Here is an 18,708-nt window from a genome sequence, read left to right as displayed (position 1 = left end):
AGGCTTTATCGCAACACAACATAGTATATCTAAATACATTGAAATCTGCTCTAAAGTGTTTTAGACTACTCAAATATAAAACTATGACATGACCTTCAGTTACAATAATGTTAAATGAAGTGGCTACTGACATATAATAACATTAAATAAAGTATTTTTAAAATAACATTAAATAAAGCACTTTAGATAGGTTAAATAAAATACTGATATCAAAGGTAAATGAAGAACTGTTACAATAAAGTTAAATAAAGCACTGTTGCGATTAAGTGAAATAAAGTATGTTGTAATAAAGTTAAATAAAGCCCTGTCATCATACAGTTTTAGAAAGTACTATTGTATAAAGTTAAATAAAGTACTAACTTAACTAAAATAAAGTGCTCTAAAAAAATTGAATCTAGCACTGCTATAATAAAGATAAATGAATGACTGTTATAATATGGCAACTAAATAGCCGTGCTCTGGAGCCCTGCAGATACAAAAACATGAGCTTCATCTCAAACATCGCCCAGGAGAAAGTAGTCTGGATGGGCAGCAGAGTGTGTGTGATGTATAATGTTTGTGAGTCTTTCCTTGTGTGTGTGATTGTGTGTGATTGTGTGTGTGTGTGTGTGTGTCAGTGAGAGGAAGAGAGTGAGAGAACCGAAACGCCCCAACGAGTCTCTTACCGGTGACTTAAAAAAGTGACATGACAATTTATACTCAATGTCTGCAACATAGTCATTTTAAACATCAAGCCCTGATACATCGAGTATAATCAATAAATCAGACTCTTCCCTTAGTCTCAATGATAATCTCTTGGCATTAGGATATTTGAGCATTCTTCAAAACAAATATTCCTTCTATTCTAAATTAAGACTGGAAGTAGAAGATTAGCTACAAAAAAACAACTCAATTATGAATTATTAAATAAATTTTCACTTGAAATGTTGCTTAAAAGTCTCTGCGTCTCGGGCCTGGGGCTACATCTCTGAACAGGGCAGTGTTTTCACCAAATAGGCTCACGTCTCTTGGGTTTGACAGTTCAGTCTTTGACCTCATTCAGACGAGAAAAAAAAAGGAAAGTAAGACAGATGAATAGTTCAGGTGTCTGCCCTACAAACACCTTCAAAAGTTACTATTTTAGTACTTGTTTGTGTAAAAAGTATTAAGGCAATGTGTCTACATCACCCATGGGGTTCATGTGTAACAGTGTTTATCTGCAATCACTCTTACAGAAATTCATTCTGACTTGAGAGAATTAACTTTCAACATATCTTTATGAGCTCAATTACAAAGCAGGGAGGGAAAGGGAGAGGAAGAGGGAGGGCAATGCGGTAGAAGAAAGGAAAAATAGATGGCAGGCGAAGAAGAAGAGAGACAGCAAGAGAGAGCAAGAGAGCACAGCAGCATGAGAGAGTGTATCTCACACTTCCTACCCCTCCACAAAGGAGCAGAATTAGGCCTACCTCATGAAAGAGCCAAACCTCTCTCTGCTCTGGCTCTCTTTCCACGTCGGAAAACAAGAACACCTAACAACAACAACACAGCGCATCAACCCATCATGTAAGATGCCAGCCAGCCACGTTTGAAGGTTTGTTGGCTGTGTATGTTATTTGAGGCTCATCAGCGCATGGAGATGCAGGGGAACAAAGCGCGGGGTGATGCCTTGAAGATCTGACAAGAGTCTGACTCGCCCACAGAGAAAGGCAAAGAGAGAGGAGAAACAAATGCAGAGAGGTAGGGAGAAAGAAAGTAGATGAGTGATAGAAAAAGGCAGTGGAATCAAGACACAGCAGAACATGATAATAAGGAGAAAAAAAAGTGGAAGGACAAGAGGCTAAATTAAGAGAAAACAAAGTGACTGCAGTTTTTTTAGTTCACCTAGCTAAAACTTTTACAACAGCCATGCAATAAATCCAACCGTAATGAAGATGGTTAGGTTCATTTTGTGTTGAAACAGTGTTTTAAAAAGGTGTTGATTCAACCTCACGGTCATTTTGCAGGCTCTACTGTAGTTTGCGGTGCTGTTGCATCGTGTTGCGTTATACCAAAAGAAGTGAACCGAAGTAGAAGTGCAATAAAAGTGGAGAAAAACGCTTTAAGACAAACACTCATTAGCCCTGAGTAAAGTGCTGTGTGCCAAAAGCAGTGTGGAGAAGTGAGGGAGTCAGACAGCCCAGCCTCTTTGCGTGCTTCCCACCTCTTAACTTGTGGATCCTAATTGTATATTTGTGACCGCAGTTGGTCCGGAGTGTGCAAGGTAGTCCACTGAGCATTGCGGTTTCCGCTTAGTAGCTCTCTTTGGAACAGCTTCAAAGAGAGCTTGATGGGCCAGAACGTAGCACAAAGAAAGCAACAAACACGGTGTATATGTGGGACGTATAGGGAAGCTCACATCAGGGAAGAAGCATGCAGGACTGAACACATACAGTCGTGGCTCTAACCACTTAAAAACTTGTCACGACAGCATGGGGTCAACTCCCAATCGCTTACTGTGTGCACTCTTTCCCTCCCATTATCACCAAATCTCATAAAGAAAAGAGGTGTACTGCAAAAAGTTGCCTCTTAAAAGCTACCAATTGTTATTCTCCATGTTGGAAAAACTTCATAAGAACAACTCCAAGTGGGAGATTGAAAAGACTATCAGGCCACCATTCAATTAGAGAAAAATAACTTTTGTAATAAAGGAAAAAACAGGGACCTAACATTAAAGTGGGATTCATTTATGAACATCTCTAATACAAAAAACAATTAAGCGTTGACTAAAGTCAGTTGTGCAACATCAGAATTTTTGTGGGTGAGATGCTGTGCATACAAACACTGTTTTCCACTGGTGAAATGAAATGCTAATTCTTGTTTGTTTGGAAAAAGGACTTTCCAGCCAATATAATCTAACAGGAAAAAGAACATATCTGAGAGAAAGACAGGTGAAATAAAAAAAAATGTATGGGCTTAATTGATTTAGGAGGCTTAAATGCACAATGTGATGATCTGCCACTAGGGTTCGCCAAAATAATAACCAAAGATCTATGGATTCCTAAAGTAGCGTGGGTTTATTGTTAAACAATCGCCATTGGCTTTTTTTTTAGGTTAGGATTCCTTCAGAATTCATTGTTTAGGAGGGTTTGACCAAGAGATGAATTATCCACAGAGGTCTCCTGATAATTACATGGGTAAAAATGCTTAATAAAGAAATTTCATGTTAAAAATTCATGTTTCTTCCACTCTCTTTAGCAGCCAGATATCAGGAGCGGATGCCAACCGAGCTGCCACTGGTCCCCAGCTTGTTTTCGGACCACAGCATGCAAGCCAGCCCTATGAACGGCAAAGTTTGTAAGCGATCGAGCGGAGTTACACCATTGGTCGGAGTGAGTGATGACATAAGCGTTGGTGTTTCCCTGTTGGCTGTTGCTCTTTTGAAACGAATAAGCACTGACAGATCTGCGGATACTGACAGTCCTGTTTTACTGTCCTCCTCATTTTCTGTAACCAGCGAAGCCAGACAGCATGGTAGAATTAGCAAGCTACATGAGTAAAATTCAACAACGTAATACTTCATCCACAATTCCTGTCAGCAACAGTGCAGGAAAGCTTATTGCTCTCATCAGATGAGTGCAACACAAGCCTTACAATTTATGAGTAATGTTATTGAATGTTACCTGTTACAATGTCTCAACAATGTCGCCACTGTTATGGGAGTAAGTGGGAATAACTTTGAGCCGAGCTGCCGCAAACATTATCTCAGCTTGTTTCTCTGATCATTTACAATCCAGACATACGGTTAAAAGATATACTGTTTGTTTAAAACTACCATGATCTAAAAAAGACAGTGTGGTGGTGTGACTTGAAACTGTAAAAAAATAGGTGACTGAAAGTGTTTCTTGTCTGGCCATCTGACCAATGTCTGGTAGTTACAGAAAACTCTGATCCACACACTTCTGACATTAGATAAAAAATAAAAAAATAAAAGTTATATATTGTAGCAATCCAGCCACTTGACTTCATTAAATTCACCACATCATGGCCTTTCTATGGCATCTATCCAATAAAGAAAGAATACAAGAAAAAATGGTTTATACTAAGCTACCAACTGCTAAAAATTTAATTTGTATCATATTCATCCGTTTAAGGCATATTTTTCTGCAGTCTGTGTGCTTTGTATCCAATGAAGCATGTTTATTCTGTCAAAATACTGCAGCGTGAGATTAAAATAAATGTGGCACAACATAAATGCACACAGCAGGGGGGCTCTGGAGAGAAAAGGCTGGTGTGAACAGACACACGCCTACAGGTCACGTTCTCTCTCCGGCACATACTGTACACACAAACATGCACATCTTAACCAGAATGCTTTGATGAAGAGAACTCACAAGCACATGTAAACAAAAACTGAGACTCGAGTGTCTAAATGAAAGAAGAAGCAGATGGATGAAAGAAAAAAGGGAGGGCGGAAAGAGGGAGGGGGAGTTCATTGGCTACGAAGTTGTGAAAAGAGAGTCTGCCTCGAGGGTCCCGGGGCTGATTCCCTGCAACCTGCGGTGATGAACTGATGAGTGAACCCTGAGTCTCCCCGGCTCCAAAAAGGTGCCTCTCTGCACTGTGTGCAGAGCAGCACTTGCAGTCAACAGGCAGCAAAAAGAGATGACTGATCCTCACATCAATAGCATATCACACAAAAGATTAGGGAGGTTGTTTTTTTAAGTGAAAGAGAGAAGGAGAAAGAGAGGGGAAGAGATGGTACTTACCGATGTACTCAAAGACGTAGACGACAAAGAACGGCGTGACCAGGTCGTTGATGCCCTGCACGTAGCCGCTGGCTGGATGGCGGATGGCCCAGATAAAAAGGATTCGCTCAAAAATCTTACACACAAACATACACACAGAGAAATAGTGTCAAATTGGCAGACGGACTAGAGCTACATTAACCATTTAACATCTGGATCGACATCAGTTTTCTGGTGCTGCATCCAGACGTTTCTCCACTAGCATTTAGATCTCTGAAACCTTAGAAGATTGGATTTCTTTCAAAAAACATGGGAGAAAACGTACTGAGCAACTTGGCAAGAAATGTCCCACAAAACTGGAAAAAAATTATTAAATGGTGACAAACAAATAATCTAAAAATTTGCTTAGATGGACTGTAAAGTATAAATATTTAAAATTTTGTGGCAGAAGATATAAAAATGACATATGATAATTACATGTAATTTTCTTTTACTACCCTTTATGGTGTCATTTTCTTGTTTTGTTTTTTGGACTTACTTTTTTTAAAACTTCATTTGATTTATTATTATTGTTATTATTATTATTATTATTATTATTATTATTATTATTATTATTATTATTATTATTATTATTATTATTATTATGCAAGTTTTTTTTACTAATTTCTTGCTCAAACACCCACCCCTGTTTTTGAAAGAAATCAAGTCAATTTACACAGGTATTTAAGGGTAAACAAACTAATGCAAAAAAGTAGTCAATTTACAATGATATGATATAATATGTATAATAATAATAAAAATATATAATAATATATAAAAATAAATAATAAATAAATAATAAAAATAATATATAATATATATGATATGAAACTGACTTCAATTAGCCTTCTGTCACTTTGTCAAAATTTCTCTTGATGAAGTAATCAGTTAATTGATTGATCATCCCCCTCAGAAATGATAGTTTCATAATGAAGCATGACACTTCAAATCGTTATTCACTGACAGCCGATTATGCCTGCCAAACATTGTGCTGGAAAGAATGACAACTTTTAATCACAGAGGTGTAGATTTTTAGAAAGTGAGTGAGGTGTGTGAAGGCAGGAGCAGAAATCAGAACAATTTGAGGCATGCCAAGCTAGTGAGCAGGAAAGCAGCTGAATGGGCACAGCCTTGCTGGCTGCGGGAGTCTGGCAGGAAAACTACAGATGATAAGCTGATATTAATTTGGTTTAAACTGTGACTTTGCTAGAGCCATCATCGCAGATTAGGTGATCAAGACAAAAATTTATGGGAAAAATTCTTCTTTTTTTGGTGGATATGTTAGACAAACAACATTAAAGCTGCCCTAGAGATTTTTTTTACCACTAGTAGCACTATAAAGCAATATGTTAACGTGTGGGTTTTCTGCAGATTGACAGTTACAGTGTAGCAGTGGGCTAAAAAGATGACCAAGAGAAAGACTGTAAACTATTAATGATTTTACTCTATTTTCTGAACTTACACGACTGTTTTGACTGTTCTATTATTTGCCTTTACCCACTACAAAGCCTACAATGCTGTTGCAATATCCATAGTAAATCGTTTGTCAAATATATTGTGATATTTGATATTCACTATATCACTCAGCCAAAATGCCTAATTTTGTGTGTGTGTATGCAATAAACGGCTTTTATTCCACAACAAAATTCCACCTTGGAGTTACTATCTGAAGGTTATCTTTATTTATTCATCTTAGAATTAAGTGTCTGTATTATGAAAAGTGCAACACCACATGCTATCCAAAAATTTATATTGCTGTTTCCTGGTTAAATTGAAAACTACACAAGTAGCATTTGGATTTTTGGCATGATGGAAACTGGCTACCTCAGTCTAAATCTGAAATAAACCCTGTCTTTGCCGCTGTCTTTCAGCACCTCAGCCCTCACTGTCTCAGCTGAATTTTTCTCTTGTGCAAAAAAACATCACTTTGAACTTTGTTCTCTGCTTTGGTGTTTGTCTCCTCCCTCCTCTCTTCTTTTTTCTCCACTCAGTTTGTCTCTGTCTCTGACTCCTCCTCCTCTATCTTCCTCTTTCTCCCTTGATTCTCAATATGTTTTTTTTGCAAGGCAAACACTTCCATCCTCGTTATGGGTGGCTATTTAATGCTGTCAGCCGCAGTGAATTAGAAGCTTGATGTTCAGCTTGTTTTTCTGGTGCTCGAATGGATTTCCCCACGAAAACACACACACACAATCGCACCTCGCTGTACCACACCCATCAAGCACTTTCTACGTTTTTTTGGGTGATATGTCATGTTTGTGTCACTTTCTAAACAACCTCATAGCTCATTGTTTAATGCAGAAAAAACACGGCCATGGAGATTTTTTGAAAGGTGTGCGTTCTCATTTTTATTTAAAGGAATTCAATCAATGTTAAGATAGTCGGGGAGATTGGAAAGATGCAACTCTCTCCGGCTTTCTCCTACACTTCTCTGGTGAAATCCCCCTTACCTGCCTCCACACCTCACACCTCCTCTTCCCTTATCAAAGCCTCATCTATCAAACAGGGAGAGGTGCTGCTGCTTGCAGGGGGAATGGGTAATGGGACTTTCTTTTTGTGCAACCTCAAAAGCTGACATGCATATTTCACATTGGCACCTCCACACTGAACCACTCTGAGTGAACCCCTGCACACACACACACACACACACACACCACCCAACCCGCTCCCAGTTTACTATGGGCGAGGAATGTTTGTATGTGAAAACAAAGTTGCAGAGAAACGACATGCTTCAAACACCCAAACAAACAACAATTTCTTCAGGTTTAAACAGAGTTCACACAGCTCTCAACAGACAGCAAACTACATTCTGGTAAATTATGTTAATCTCACATTAATTTCATATTCCTCTCATACGCCGGTGCATCTCTAGGACAGGAAATCTGCCTCGCCGTGTCTCCTGTGTCATAACGCTACGGCTTCATCAAATTAGTTCCAGCCCCCCAAGGACCCTGATAAGGGTAATCTCAAGAGGTGGAGAGGAAATTGACACAACAAAATGGTTCCAAATCAAAGAACTCTTCACTGACATCTGACACATACAGTGTGAAAAACTGGAGGGAAGGTTAAAGGCTTCTACGATAATCTCACTGTCTTAAGATCAGGGGCTCAATTGCTCAAATATCTGATGAATCCATTACCAGCAAGTGCTAGGGATGTAACAATGACACAAACTCACGGTGCGATTTTATCATCATTAAAAGTGATACAAAGTTTCTTACAATATTAAAAGACAAAGAAAAATTATAAATATTTAATAATCATTGTGATGATTAAAATCAAAAATGATCAAAATTTTCTTATGTGTTCTGAGCCTGTCTTTGAAAGTCTGTCTTCTTGACTAAAGTAGCTGGGCCCTCTGCTGTTCAATCAAAAACAATACAACTGCGGGTTTTCAAAAAAGTAAAAGTAAGTAAAAATAAAAAATATCCACAGGGATTTGGACAATCAATATAATTGATTCTACAATTAACAGGCAATTCAATGGCAGGGACGTTTCTAACTTGAACATCACTTTATTGTCTGCCACGCCATCAGAAACACAGCCTCGGATTGGTCAACAAGTCAAAACACAGCCTCAAATTGGACGACAGGCTCAATTCAGGCATGGTAGATGGCTAACAACAACAACAACAACAACTCTTTTTTAACAAATTATTGTGGATTTTTTCTGTAAAATCTCCAAAAAGACACCGCAGTTTAAAGCTTCCAAAGGGGATACGATTGCACTGGAACCCTCATTGGAACAACACGAAACAAAAAAAAGTTCTGGGGTTCCAAAGACATTAAATGGTAGTGACTCATACAGCATTTTAAACCAAGCCATGTTCAACGCTTAGTGGTGAGACACACTCATGCACGCAGCTCTGCATCAGGGAAACAGTACGCAGTGCTTTTCAGATAACTTTACATAGATCACGATTATTTTTCACATGCCCAAATAGAAAACATCATGAGGCAATCCACTTGTCCGATCACAGACTTAACTTTCCACAGACATGGATAAATATCGAGCCCTGACAATTTTTAGACAAGATTGCAGAATGCAGCTATACTTGTCAAATAACCACCTAAAATCATGACAGATTTTGTCACAGTCCCGTGGCGGTATCGATACATTTCTAATCCAAATATCGCATAATTCAATACATCATTACATCCCAAACAACCACACTAAACTACTATCTATGCACTCATTCTTTATGAGTTACTCACTGAAAAAAATATCAGTGAAATGCTTAAAATGAAAAAAGAAATTCTTAATATGGCAGACACTGATAAATTTTGCTCTTTCAGCCTCTAATCACAATTCAGACAGAACGTTTTCACGTTGGGAACTTGTAATTGCTGATTATCAATATCTCGTGAAGACTGCATTGTTCTCCAGAACAAGAAAAAACTCAAACACTTAGATACCACTTTGGAAATCACTGCAGAATTGCTTCAATATCCCTCTCTCCCCCGAAATGGAACAGACTGTTGACTGCCTTCCATCTCGACTAAATCTCTCCAAGCCCCACAGGGGGGGTGGCGGGGGTTGAGGCGGTGGGGGTGCCGAGACAAACAAGTGAATGAAATGAAGCAGAGGTGATTTTCAGGTGGCGCCGCAGCAAGCATAACCATATAAAAAAGGGGCCCTTTGGAGTCTGTTGCATACCAAAATATATGAGATGCACGCTGCTTGAATATATTGGTGGCTTTTGTTTTGCAATCAAAAAGGGGAGAGTTGGTGTGTGGAGATGACGGGGAAAAAGATATGTTGTGGTAGAGGGGAAAAGGAAGTCAAGGGAGAAATGCAGAGGATACATACAGTGGTCCAACATACTAGACATCACTCTCAGTCTAATCATGTTTTCCTCTTTAACTTGCTAGTCGCAACCCCGACTTATAACCCTGAACAAGACAATTTGTTTGTATGAATTAATGTGAGAGTCTGCACACTATAAATGCTGATAAATCTTCTCATTTTCCATTTTTTTGTGCACATGCATACATGATTGTGTCTTCTTTCAGGTGTGTATGCAGCTTGTGTGTGCTCGCTCACACCTATGCGTAGGTGTATACACAGAGCAGTCCAGAGCCACCTCATTAGCCTGCACCTCATTATGGGATTTTTCTATCTGGCTTCTCAGGCCAGTGGTTCTATGTATGACAGGACCTCCCAGAAGCACTGTAATAATAAGATAAACTTAACCTCATCTAAATGAAGGGAATCAAGTTAGTTTCCGTGTTAAGTTGCATTGGGAAGCTGCAGTGATCGTCCCCGAGGCCAGCCGAGCCAAATTCTTACACCATGGCAGAAACAAAACGGACTCGCAGCACATTTACATTCTAAGTATTTAAGCAGCAGTGTTATCCAGAGCAGCTTACACTGATTTAATAGTTAGAGATTCCAGTAATGTGTGCCTCGCCGTATGTTTTCCTAATGTGCCCCAACTACAGCTGATAGTTATTGTTTTATCAAGCATAATGCTTAAGAGGGGTTTAAAATAATTAGTTCTTATATCCCCTAAAAACACCCAAGAAATGCTTTGTTCAGGAACACCGACGAAGCAGAACAAAGACAAACGAGAGCTTTAACCGTGCAGAGTTTGTGTGAATCTGATCACATGCATGAATGAAGGTGTTATATAATTTAGGATATGTAATCTTTAGTGCTTCTGTGAGTGTGTGTGCACCCATGCCAGACCATGCATTGTGCTGAAGCGAGGGTTTTCCCATTTAGAACTCCAAGGCAGAAACACATTTTTTTAATTCAGAATTTTCTGAAAAATATCATTTTAAAAAAGCATCGCACATGACTCCAAAAATCTTTCACAAGATATAGAGGTGCAGAGTTGTGGCAAATATCAAAAAACAAAAAGAGCACACACAAATAATAATAATAATAATAACAATAATAATAATAATAATAATAATAATGTCACCGTAAAGATAAATTTACTTATTTAATGTGGGAAAAATGGACAGAAATGGACACGCTTCAGCTACAAAGCCATCATAAGTGTGATAAAACATGCAGGATTGGCAAATTTTATAAAAAGGTGATATAAAATTTGCCATTCCTGCTTACTTTAAAGGTGAAACACATCTGTTTCTGTCAATTTCGCCCATATTAAATAAACACATTTATTTGTGTTTATTCTGTTTGTTTTTAATTCTGGATTGCTTCAGTGTGCCCAGGCCAAAGACTGAATGTAACAGGAAAATATGAATATGTTGCACTGCATCCACTTTTCGTAATGTCAGATTGATTTTGTATGGTCTTGTTGGCTGGTTAAACGTATTTATGAGAAACAATTGACTTCCTGGAAAGCTAAACAAATTTTAGATTTTTTTTTTCTGACAAAAAAACATAATCATATTTTTACATAATTAAAGTCACTATGATTTCTCATTAATTTGTGACTGTCAGTTGTCACTACTGCCCACAATATCAGTACCACTATCGATGTTATCTGCCAAAAAGCAGAGGGGAAAACCCTGCTAGTTGAGGTGGTGTGTGTGCAGCAGGGGGAGGGTTGGGTCTCACCTCTTGGACAGAAGCTTGTTGAAAGAGAGGAATAAGAGGATTAGTTCTCGGTATGTCAATGTGAATCTGCAGAGAGAGAAAGAGAGAGAAAAAAGACAAACACTGAAGCAACGGGCAGGTTAGCACGGATTTGGGGCATCACAGAGAGTGACAGAGACAGAGTGCAACAGTTAGTGGATTGGTGTCCTTGATTGAAGGCAGACGGGGGGGGTTCGGTGGTCTGAAATGGATAGCAGCGGTGGTCCTTAATGTGTGCATATGTTGACATGTCTCTGTGATGCTATGTGTCTGAGAATACATTTGTGTGTGTGTATGTGTTGGACCACGTTTACACCATTTCAGAGCGTCTGCCCCACGGACGAACGACACGACAGGCAGACAGATTCATCAGAAGGGGAGCCAGACGGATGCAGGACAGCGGCTGGAGCCAAGCCAGCTGAAATAGTCCAGACTGGACGGGCGGGCCGTCTGTGAGAGTGTGTGGCTTGTTACTGACAGGACCGGGGATTGAGCTGTATTCACAGTCCTGTCTGCTCTGTCCACCTTACCTCTGTCACCTTTGGCTGCAGCACCAAAGACTCAGGACTCATCCTAGGAATGTCTATGTGGATCTGACAGCAACATGGGAGAGAAAGGTGTTAAACACAAACACGCATGCATGCACACACACACACACACACACACACACACACACACACACACACACACACACACACACACACACACACACACACACACACACACACACACATTTACACTCATGAGTACCAATGTAGAAGTCCACCTCATGCACTGGTCCTCAATTTTCGTAAAACAAACCCAAGGTATAAGTGACCTTGATCTCTGACAACAAAAAATCTATCTCAGTTAATTGCTGTTTGTCAAATTTGAAGAAATTACATCAAGGTAATTGAGGTATATAGTTCACAAGAATGAGACAAATGAGGTCACGGGGACCTTGACCTTTGACCTATGATCACCAAAATCTAATCAGTTCATCCTTGAGTCCAAGGATGTGAACTTTTGTGCCAAATTTGAAAAGAATTTGCACGAGGCTTTTCTTTAAATATTCTGTTCACGAAAACGAGACAGGTGCATGGTCACAGGGACCTTGACCTTTGACCACCAAAATCAAATCAGTTCATCTATGAGCCAAAGTGGATGTTTTTCCTGAATTTGCCTTCAGTTCATCAGCTGCAGCTGATTTGAGTTCATGTTTCTGTAACATTAGCTACAGCCTTAAATCACAGAGTGTCATCTTGAAGGGCTTAAAAGGTTTGCATAGAAAACAGGATGGTAATTCTCATCACGATCGTGATGATTAAAACAAGTGACTTGTGCTCATCTGATGGCAGGGGCTCAGGGCGGAGGATGAAGAGCTGCAGGAGGAGGACTATATTTCAAATTCTGGCCTTTTTCCCTTTTGCAGAAAACTGCATACCCTAGCTATAACAGTAGAACTAAATCAGTTGTTTCAAACACACAACTTCAGTGTAAATCTTCTGATAGCCTGAGAAAAAAAAAAAAACTCAATCTTTTTTTCAACACTTTCTCTTGGGATGGAACAAAACCACAGCAGCACTTCAAATAGCTTGCAGTGAGAGCTGGGACTTCTACAATGGTTGCATCCATATGCATATGTATAAACATACACACAAGCTGTTTGGGCAACAACATAAACAGATATATAAAAGAGACAGATGGACAGACACAAGAAGAGACACTAACTATGGAGACAGATGGAGAGATTTACACTGGCTGATGGACCACCCCATATGAGCAAAGACACAAACATAACACATGTAGGTGCATGTAATGCATGCAAACACATCTACAGTCACTTAAACATGATATACACAAACACACATACAAATACACCGTGATGTGCAAACATGTAAACACACACACATAAAAAAAATTCACTTAAAATCACCGCTCAGTCCATCAACACAAACAGTGTTGGAACAAGCAGAATTTGGCAGAAAAACAGGCATCAAGACACGATCCAAACAGTCATCAAAACAAAGTATGCCAGCTTTCTGGCACACTGCGAAGGAGATCAATGGGAAATTGGACGAAATATGAGAAATGTGTGTTTTTGCTATCGACAGCCCACTTTGATGTTTCTTATCGACTTGAAATGAATGGGAAGTAGTCGAGTGTTAAAATGAAAGAGCATGTGTGGGGAAGAGAGAGACAGATAGACAGACAAAGAGAGAGAGAGAGTAAAAGTAGATATTATTTTTCAAAGCCAGAGAAAAGTGTTCATTTAAGCAGCTCTCTGAAGCTCGGGGCTGGTTGTCTCCGCTCTGTGAACAGACCACACTCCCTCCATGTCGAAACAGACAGACAGACACACAGACATCAGTCTGTACATGAGTGCATGCGGGAGACAGAGGACAGGACGGAGAGGAAAAGCATGGCACTGGTTCCAGTAATCCTGTCTGCAGGGCCAAATCCTGTCAAAGCACACTTTCTCACACACACACATGCACACAAACACCCATGTGTCCTGGGTTCATGCTGAGGGAATACACGAATGACAAGAAGTTGTTCTTGTAATTGAAAATGGAACCTTTTGTAGTCCATTCTTTTATTCTGTCCTTCATGTTCAGGGATTCAGACAGGTGTTAAAAAAGTCCAGTAAAAGAAATGATTAAACAAAACGAGCAAAACAGGACCCAAGAATGTGTGTGTATGTGTGTGTATATACCTGTCTGTATGTGTCCTGATGGTGTTCGTCATTGCGGGAGTCATAGTATTGCTGGATGAAGCCAAAATATTCTTGTCTCTTCCTCTGCAGGACGCTCTCTCTTCTTTCTGCATTAGCTGGCAGGTAACCCTAAGAAAGAAGGAGTTCATAAAAATGGTGAACATAGTTGTAACTCTACTCAGGAGCTCAGGCTGATGGAAAAATAATGATTAAACAAGAAAAAGATCTTCGTTTTACACATCACTTTTTGTACGGATTAAAAGAAACAAGATATGATATGTTAATAAGTGTGCTTTAGAGGTGCCGGCAGGCAGATTTTAATACATTTGGACAGAGCCGGGCTGGCTGTTTCCCTCTGTTTCCAGTCTTTATGCTAAACGAACCATCTCCTGTTAGCTATTTAACTGACAGAAATGAGAGCAGCATTGATCCTCTTATCTAACTCCCAGCAAGAAAGTATATAAGCACATTTCACAAAATGTCAAATTATTCCTCTGATAAATTCCCTAAAACCTGATGTCATGAGAATGGCAGTAACATCAGTGATCACATTATCAAACTAAGAGCCTCACCCTTTTTCTATAATGATAAAAAGGGGGCTAAAGGTGAATCAGTTTTGATCCTTTGAAACCTGGACAGACAAAACTTTCCTTCTGCTGCATTCAAATGCCTTTCGTATTTCAACCTGTGAATGCTAAACTAATTGGCTTTAATTCTTTCAAAAACATGGGGAAAAAGGCAATGAGAAACTTGGCAAGAGACGTCTCACAAATGGCAAGAGTTTAGGAAATTATTTTTAAGAAAGCTAGGGCAGAAAGTCCACAAAACTATACTCATAATTATCATAATTATATATTTGAGATTATGTTACAGAATTATTATTACAGCACATTTTAAGCACATTCTTGCTTATTTTTGTTGTCGTTGCTTATTGTTTTTTTATCATATATATTTTGCCAAATTTTCAGTTGTTTTCATGTTTGGGTAATTTTTTCTTAAGTTGCCCATTGCTTTCCTCCCATGTTTTTTTTCTTTTTTTAAAACAGAAATCAAGGTGGCATCATCCCACTCCAGTGTGTAATTTTAGATAGTATGCAGGCACAACAGGAGCAAAAGAGTTGTGACGGCAGAGACGTTTCACACAAAAGTGTCTGTCTATATCCTGAGTCTGCCGCCAACTGCTATAAGCCGCTTTTTAAATCACCCACAGTGGGTTGAAACATGCCGTCAAAACAACACACACATCGTGTCCAAAGTCCTTTGCTGCTAGTTGTCCTATTTATACAAATACTGTTTGGGTGCTGTCTCTACCTCTGCTGCCAGCTTAAAGATGTGACCGCTCTTTCGGCCCATGCTGCAATTGTACCTTTTATACAGAATGGTGAGGCAGCATAACAGCAAACCATTACAATCTTCAACAGGTACTGCATAAGGGGTTGAAAAGTATGTGTATTATATGTGGTCAATGTCAAATAAACTTGTCAAAAAAAATACTTTGTTAGTACAGGTACAGGTCCATAAAAACTTAAGCAAGTAACTGTCAGTAGTCTCCAAGCTAATATACCTGTCTATCCTTGACACACATGCACAGAGACACATGCTCCCAGTCACGCTCGTGGCTTCCACATGGGACTCATTAATTTAGTCCTGCAGATATTCAGTTACACTGTCTTCTCCGTGTCTGAAACTGCACGGCATTTTATGTTGTGCGTCTCTCGTAATTATTTGTCTGTCAGTATATACTATTTAATGAGTCTTTATTTCCAAACTCTTGTTCTAGACTTGCTTTAAGTCTGTCGGCCAAGTTCAATCACGAACCAAACTCCACCACCTGGGATTACATCGCCTGTAAACGACACACTTCACTTTGCAGAGAAAACTTTCTGCTGCTTGACCAAATGCTTTTTGCCTCCTAGGGGAGCTACCTTTTTGCGTGTGTGCGTCTTCAGTACAGTGTGTGTGTGTGTGTGTGTGTGTGTGTGTGTGTGTGTGTGTGTGTGTGTGTGTATGCTTCTGGGAACGTGTTTGTCAGACAGTTTATTTGAGCATACATTTGTGAAAGTCTGTATCCTCCTTGTGCGGTCAGGCTTATGCAATGAGGAGAAAGTCAACTCCAAACTGAACAACAAATCTAAAGTCTATTAAAAGCGGGAGCTGGGACCAGGGGCTCTGAAATATTCACACTGTTAAAGTTTTCAGAACACAACTCAAACATGACTGCTGGCTCTGAAAACTTGTCCTTGTCCTGATAAAAGCTGGACTGCATAGCTGTTAAACCTACAAACGCCCTTCTTGTTTTTACTTTACATGATTTATATCGCCTACGGTGCATTTGTTTAGTTCTAACTTCACTACGGCTAACTTTTGAGTAGCAGTAGTTCATACATGAATAGCTCCTCAGCATTAGGATGACTGATACAGAGAGGGTTACGTGATATTTAACCAATTTTAATAACAGGAATAGCCTTCTCGGACCTTAAAAACGAATGAGATGTTTTAATTTTATTTGCATACACATGGGACTCCATGAAATCCAGATTTTTAAAAAAAACTGAAACAAAAATGTTATGTAACTTGAAATATCTGCCACTAAACCAATATTTACCACAATGTATATGCATATTGTTGTGTTTCACTGAAATTAGAGCTGCAACAATAAGCTCCTTGTTTAAAAAAAATATCGCTAACTATTTTGATAATCGATTACTATGCTTTTGGTAATTTTTAAATTGCCAAATTTCTCTGGATTCAGCTTCTCAAATCTTACATTTTTCTGAGCTATTTAGTCTTTTATGTTAATGAAATGAATATATTTGGACTGTGTGTTGGAAAAAAATGAGACTCTAGGAAATTGTGAAAGGTATTTTTCATTATGTTTTTAATATTTAGGGTTTAGGGTTAGACAAATGATTAATCGAGAAAATAATCTGTAGATTAATCATGATAAAAATATCTTTGGGTTGCAGCCCTACCAGAATTAAAATGTGATCAAAACTGTTGCACATAATGTGCATTGTGTTGGTTAAACGTAGTCCTTTTAGACTTTTCTTTTCTCTTTTCATCAGTCAGAATCCTCTCTTTCATTTTGCCTGGACAGTGTTTCCATGTTGACCTTTAGTGTGTTAGTGCCACACTTAGGCTGTAAGATGATATCTGAGCCAGCTACATTTGAAAAAAAAAAAAAAACACTATGATTGAAAGACCAAGAAAAGCTGAAATCTAGAAAGGACCTTGAGTCATTTTTTTTTTTTTTTTTGTCAAACTCTTCCAAGATTCTTATCATGTGACTTGTTATCATGTTACCACACTCGGATCACACAATGACAGCTGAGCCAAAGCGAAATGTTTATGCTGTTTGTTTTCACTTTTGGTTGTTCTGGTTGTAGTTTGTTGGTTTTGAAATTATTTATGCTGCAGTCGTGGATGCTTTGCAAAAGAGATTTTTATAAAAAGGTATACAAAAGAACAAACCTCTAGACACTGAACGCGAGACTACAGACCATATAAAAGACATTAAAACGGAGTGTGTAGACTAGACCATGCTCCCACGAACATATATTTAATTAAATTACCACCAGGGTGACGTCTCGAGCTCCTCATTATTCATTCTGATGAAGAGAGTGAAGCTCAAAACGTCACCTCAGCAGTAATTTAATTAAAAATATGTCCATGGGAGCATGGCCAAATGTGTGGACACCTGAGCCACGGCCAGGACCTACTGTAGAGATGTGACCGAAAAGCTCCAAAGGTCTAGATGAAACCTCCAGACCTCCAAACCTCCTTAGCAAACTAACGGCCACTGTTATACAATGTTTCTCAAACAGGAGTTTGCATAACCCCTAGGGATAGCCATGGGGTATGTGAGATTTTAAGGGTTCATTTGCTAAAAGAAACACCTCTTTTTTCAGTAATTTTTCCAAAACATGTTTTTTTGTGTGTATAAACCAGGGAATATCAGTCAAACCATTATGGGTTGTTTTGATAAGATATCTTAAAGTTCTTAAATTTTCATGAATCACATTTTTTTTTGCACTCAAAGGAATATCAATCAAACTAGTGGTTTATTCATTTTAAGAGTGGCTCTTATCTGTTTTTTGCAAATGAACTCTTCAGATGTTAATTTAAAAATTATCAGTTGTGTAATTCCTAAAATAATTAAATCCCTCAATTGTAAGTGCAACTTATTAAAAAGATCAATACCATCTTGGTGGAGTCGCATAATAACAAAAAAAACCATAAAACTGTTTTGCCATGGATTAATTAATGGATTCTACACATTTAAATTGCAACATTTCAGTGTTTTTCAGCTACAAGGTTGGTGTTTGGTAAATCAGACTTTGATATAGGCTATATAATATAGGCTTATTTTTCTTAAACCAAAAATGTTTTCTGCCGAGGGTACTTTGCTGAAAAAAAATCTTTCAAAGGGGGTACATTACTGAAAAAAGTTAAGAACTACTGCTGAAGGAGACCAGTGCTCTTTTCATCTCTGTCCGTCTCTTACATTTATCTGTCATCACTTTCAATTTAAACTGAGCTTTTTTGATTTTTCCTGGGAACGCATTTGGCTGCTGTTAAGTCACATCTGAGAGCAACTCTGTTTTGGACAGGCTTTAGTGGAATCGCCATCAAACTACACTCATCTACCTGCACCAACAAAGGCAGTCTGCACATCAGGCTTGATGGAAAAAAACATAACAGGGCTTGGAAAGGCTGATAGT

General features: G+C 38.7%; 1 protein-coding gene across 3 annotated transcripts in view; it reads right to left on the bottom strand.

The window, feature by feature from the left end:
• The window catches only part of tbc1d22a (TBC1 domain family, member 22a), a 161,139-nt gene that overhangs the window by 103,071 nt on the left and 39,360 nt on the right, over positions 1-18,708 (bottom strand). The window contains exons 7-10 of one of the 3 annotated variants that reach the window (XM_088072619.1): positions 13,988-14,116; positions 11,823-11,885; positions 11,275-11,340; positions 4,725-4,839 (exon numbers count right to left, since the gene is read on the bottom strand). In XM_088072619.1, coding sequence (XP_087928745.1) covers positions 4,725-4,839; positions 11,275-11,340; positions 11,823-11,885; positions 13,988-14,116 — 373 coding nt within the window. The remainder of the gene's footprint in view (positions 1-4,724; positions 4,840-11,274; positions 11,341-11,822; positions 11,886-13,987; positions 14,117-18,708) is intronic. The other 2 variants (XM_042511041.2, XM_042511040.2) reach the window with 2 other exon arrangements.

The sequence above is a fragment of the Plectropomus leopardus genome, chromosome 22 (assembly GCF_026936395.1).
Source record: "Plectropomus leopardus strain MGB_pleo_1.0 chromosome 22, ASM2693639v1, whole genome shotgun sequence".
Lineage (NCBI taxonomy): Eukaryota > Metazoa > Chordata > Actinopteri > Perciformes > Serranidae > Plectropomus > Plectropomus leopardus.
Note: the sequence above shows the minus strand (reverse complement) of the source record. Positions and strands in the feature narration are given on the sequence as shown.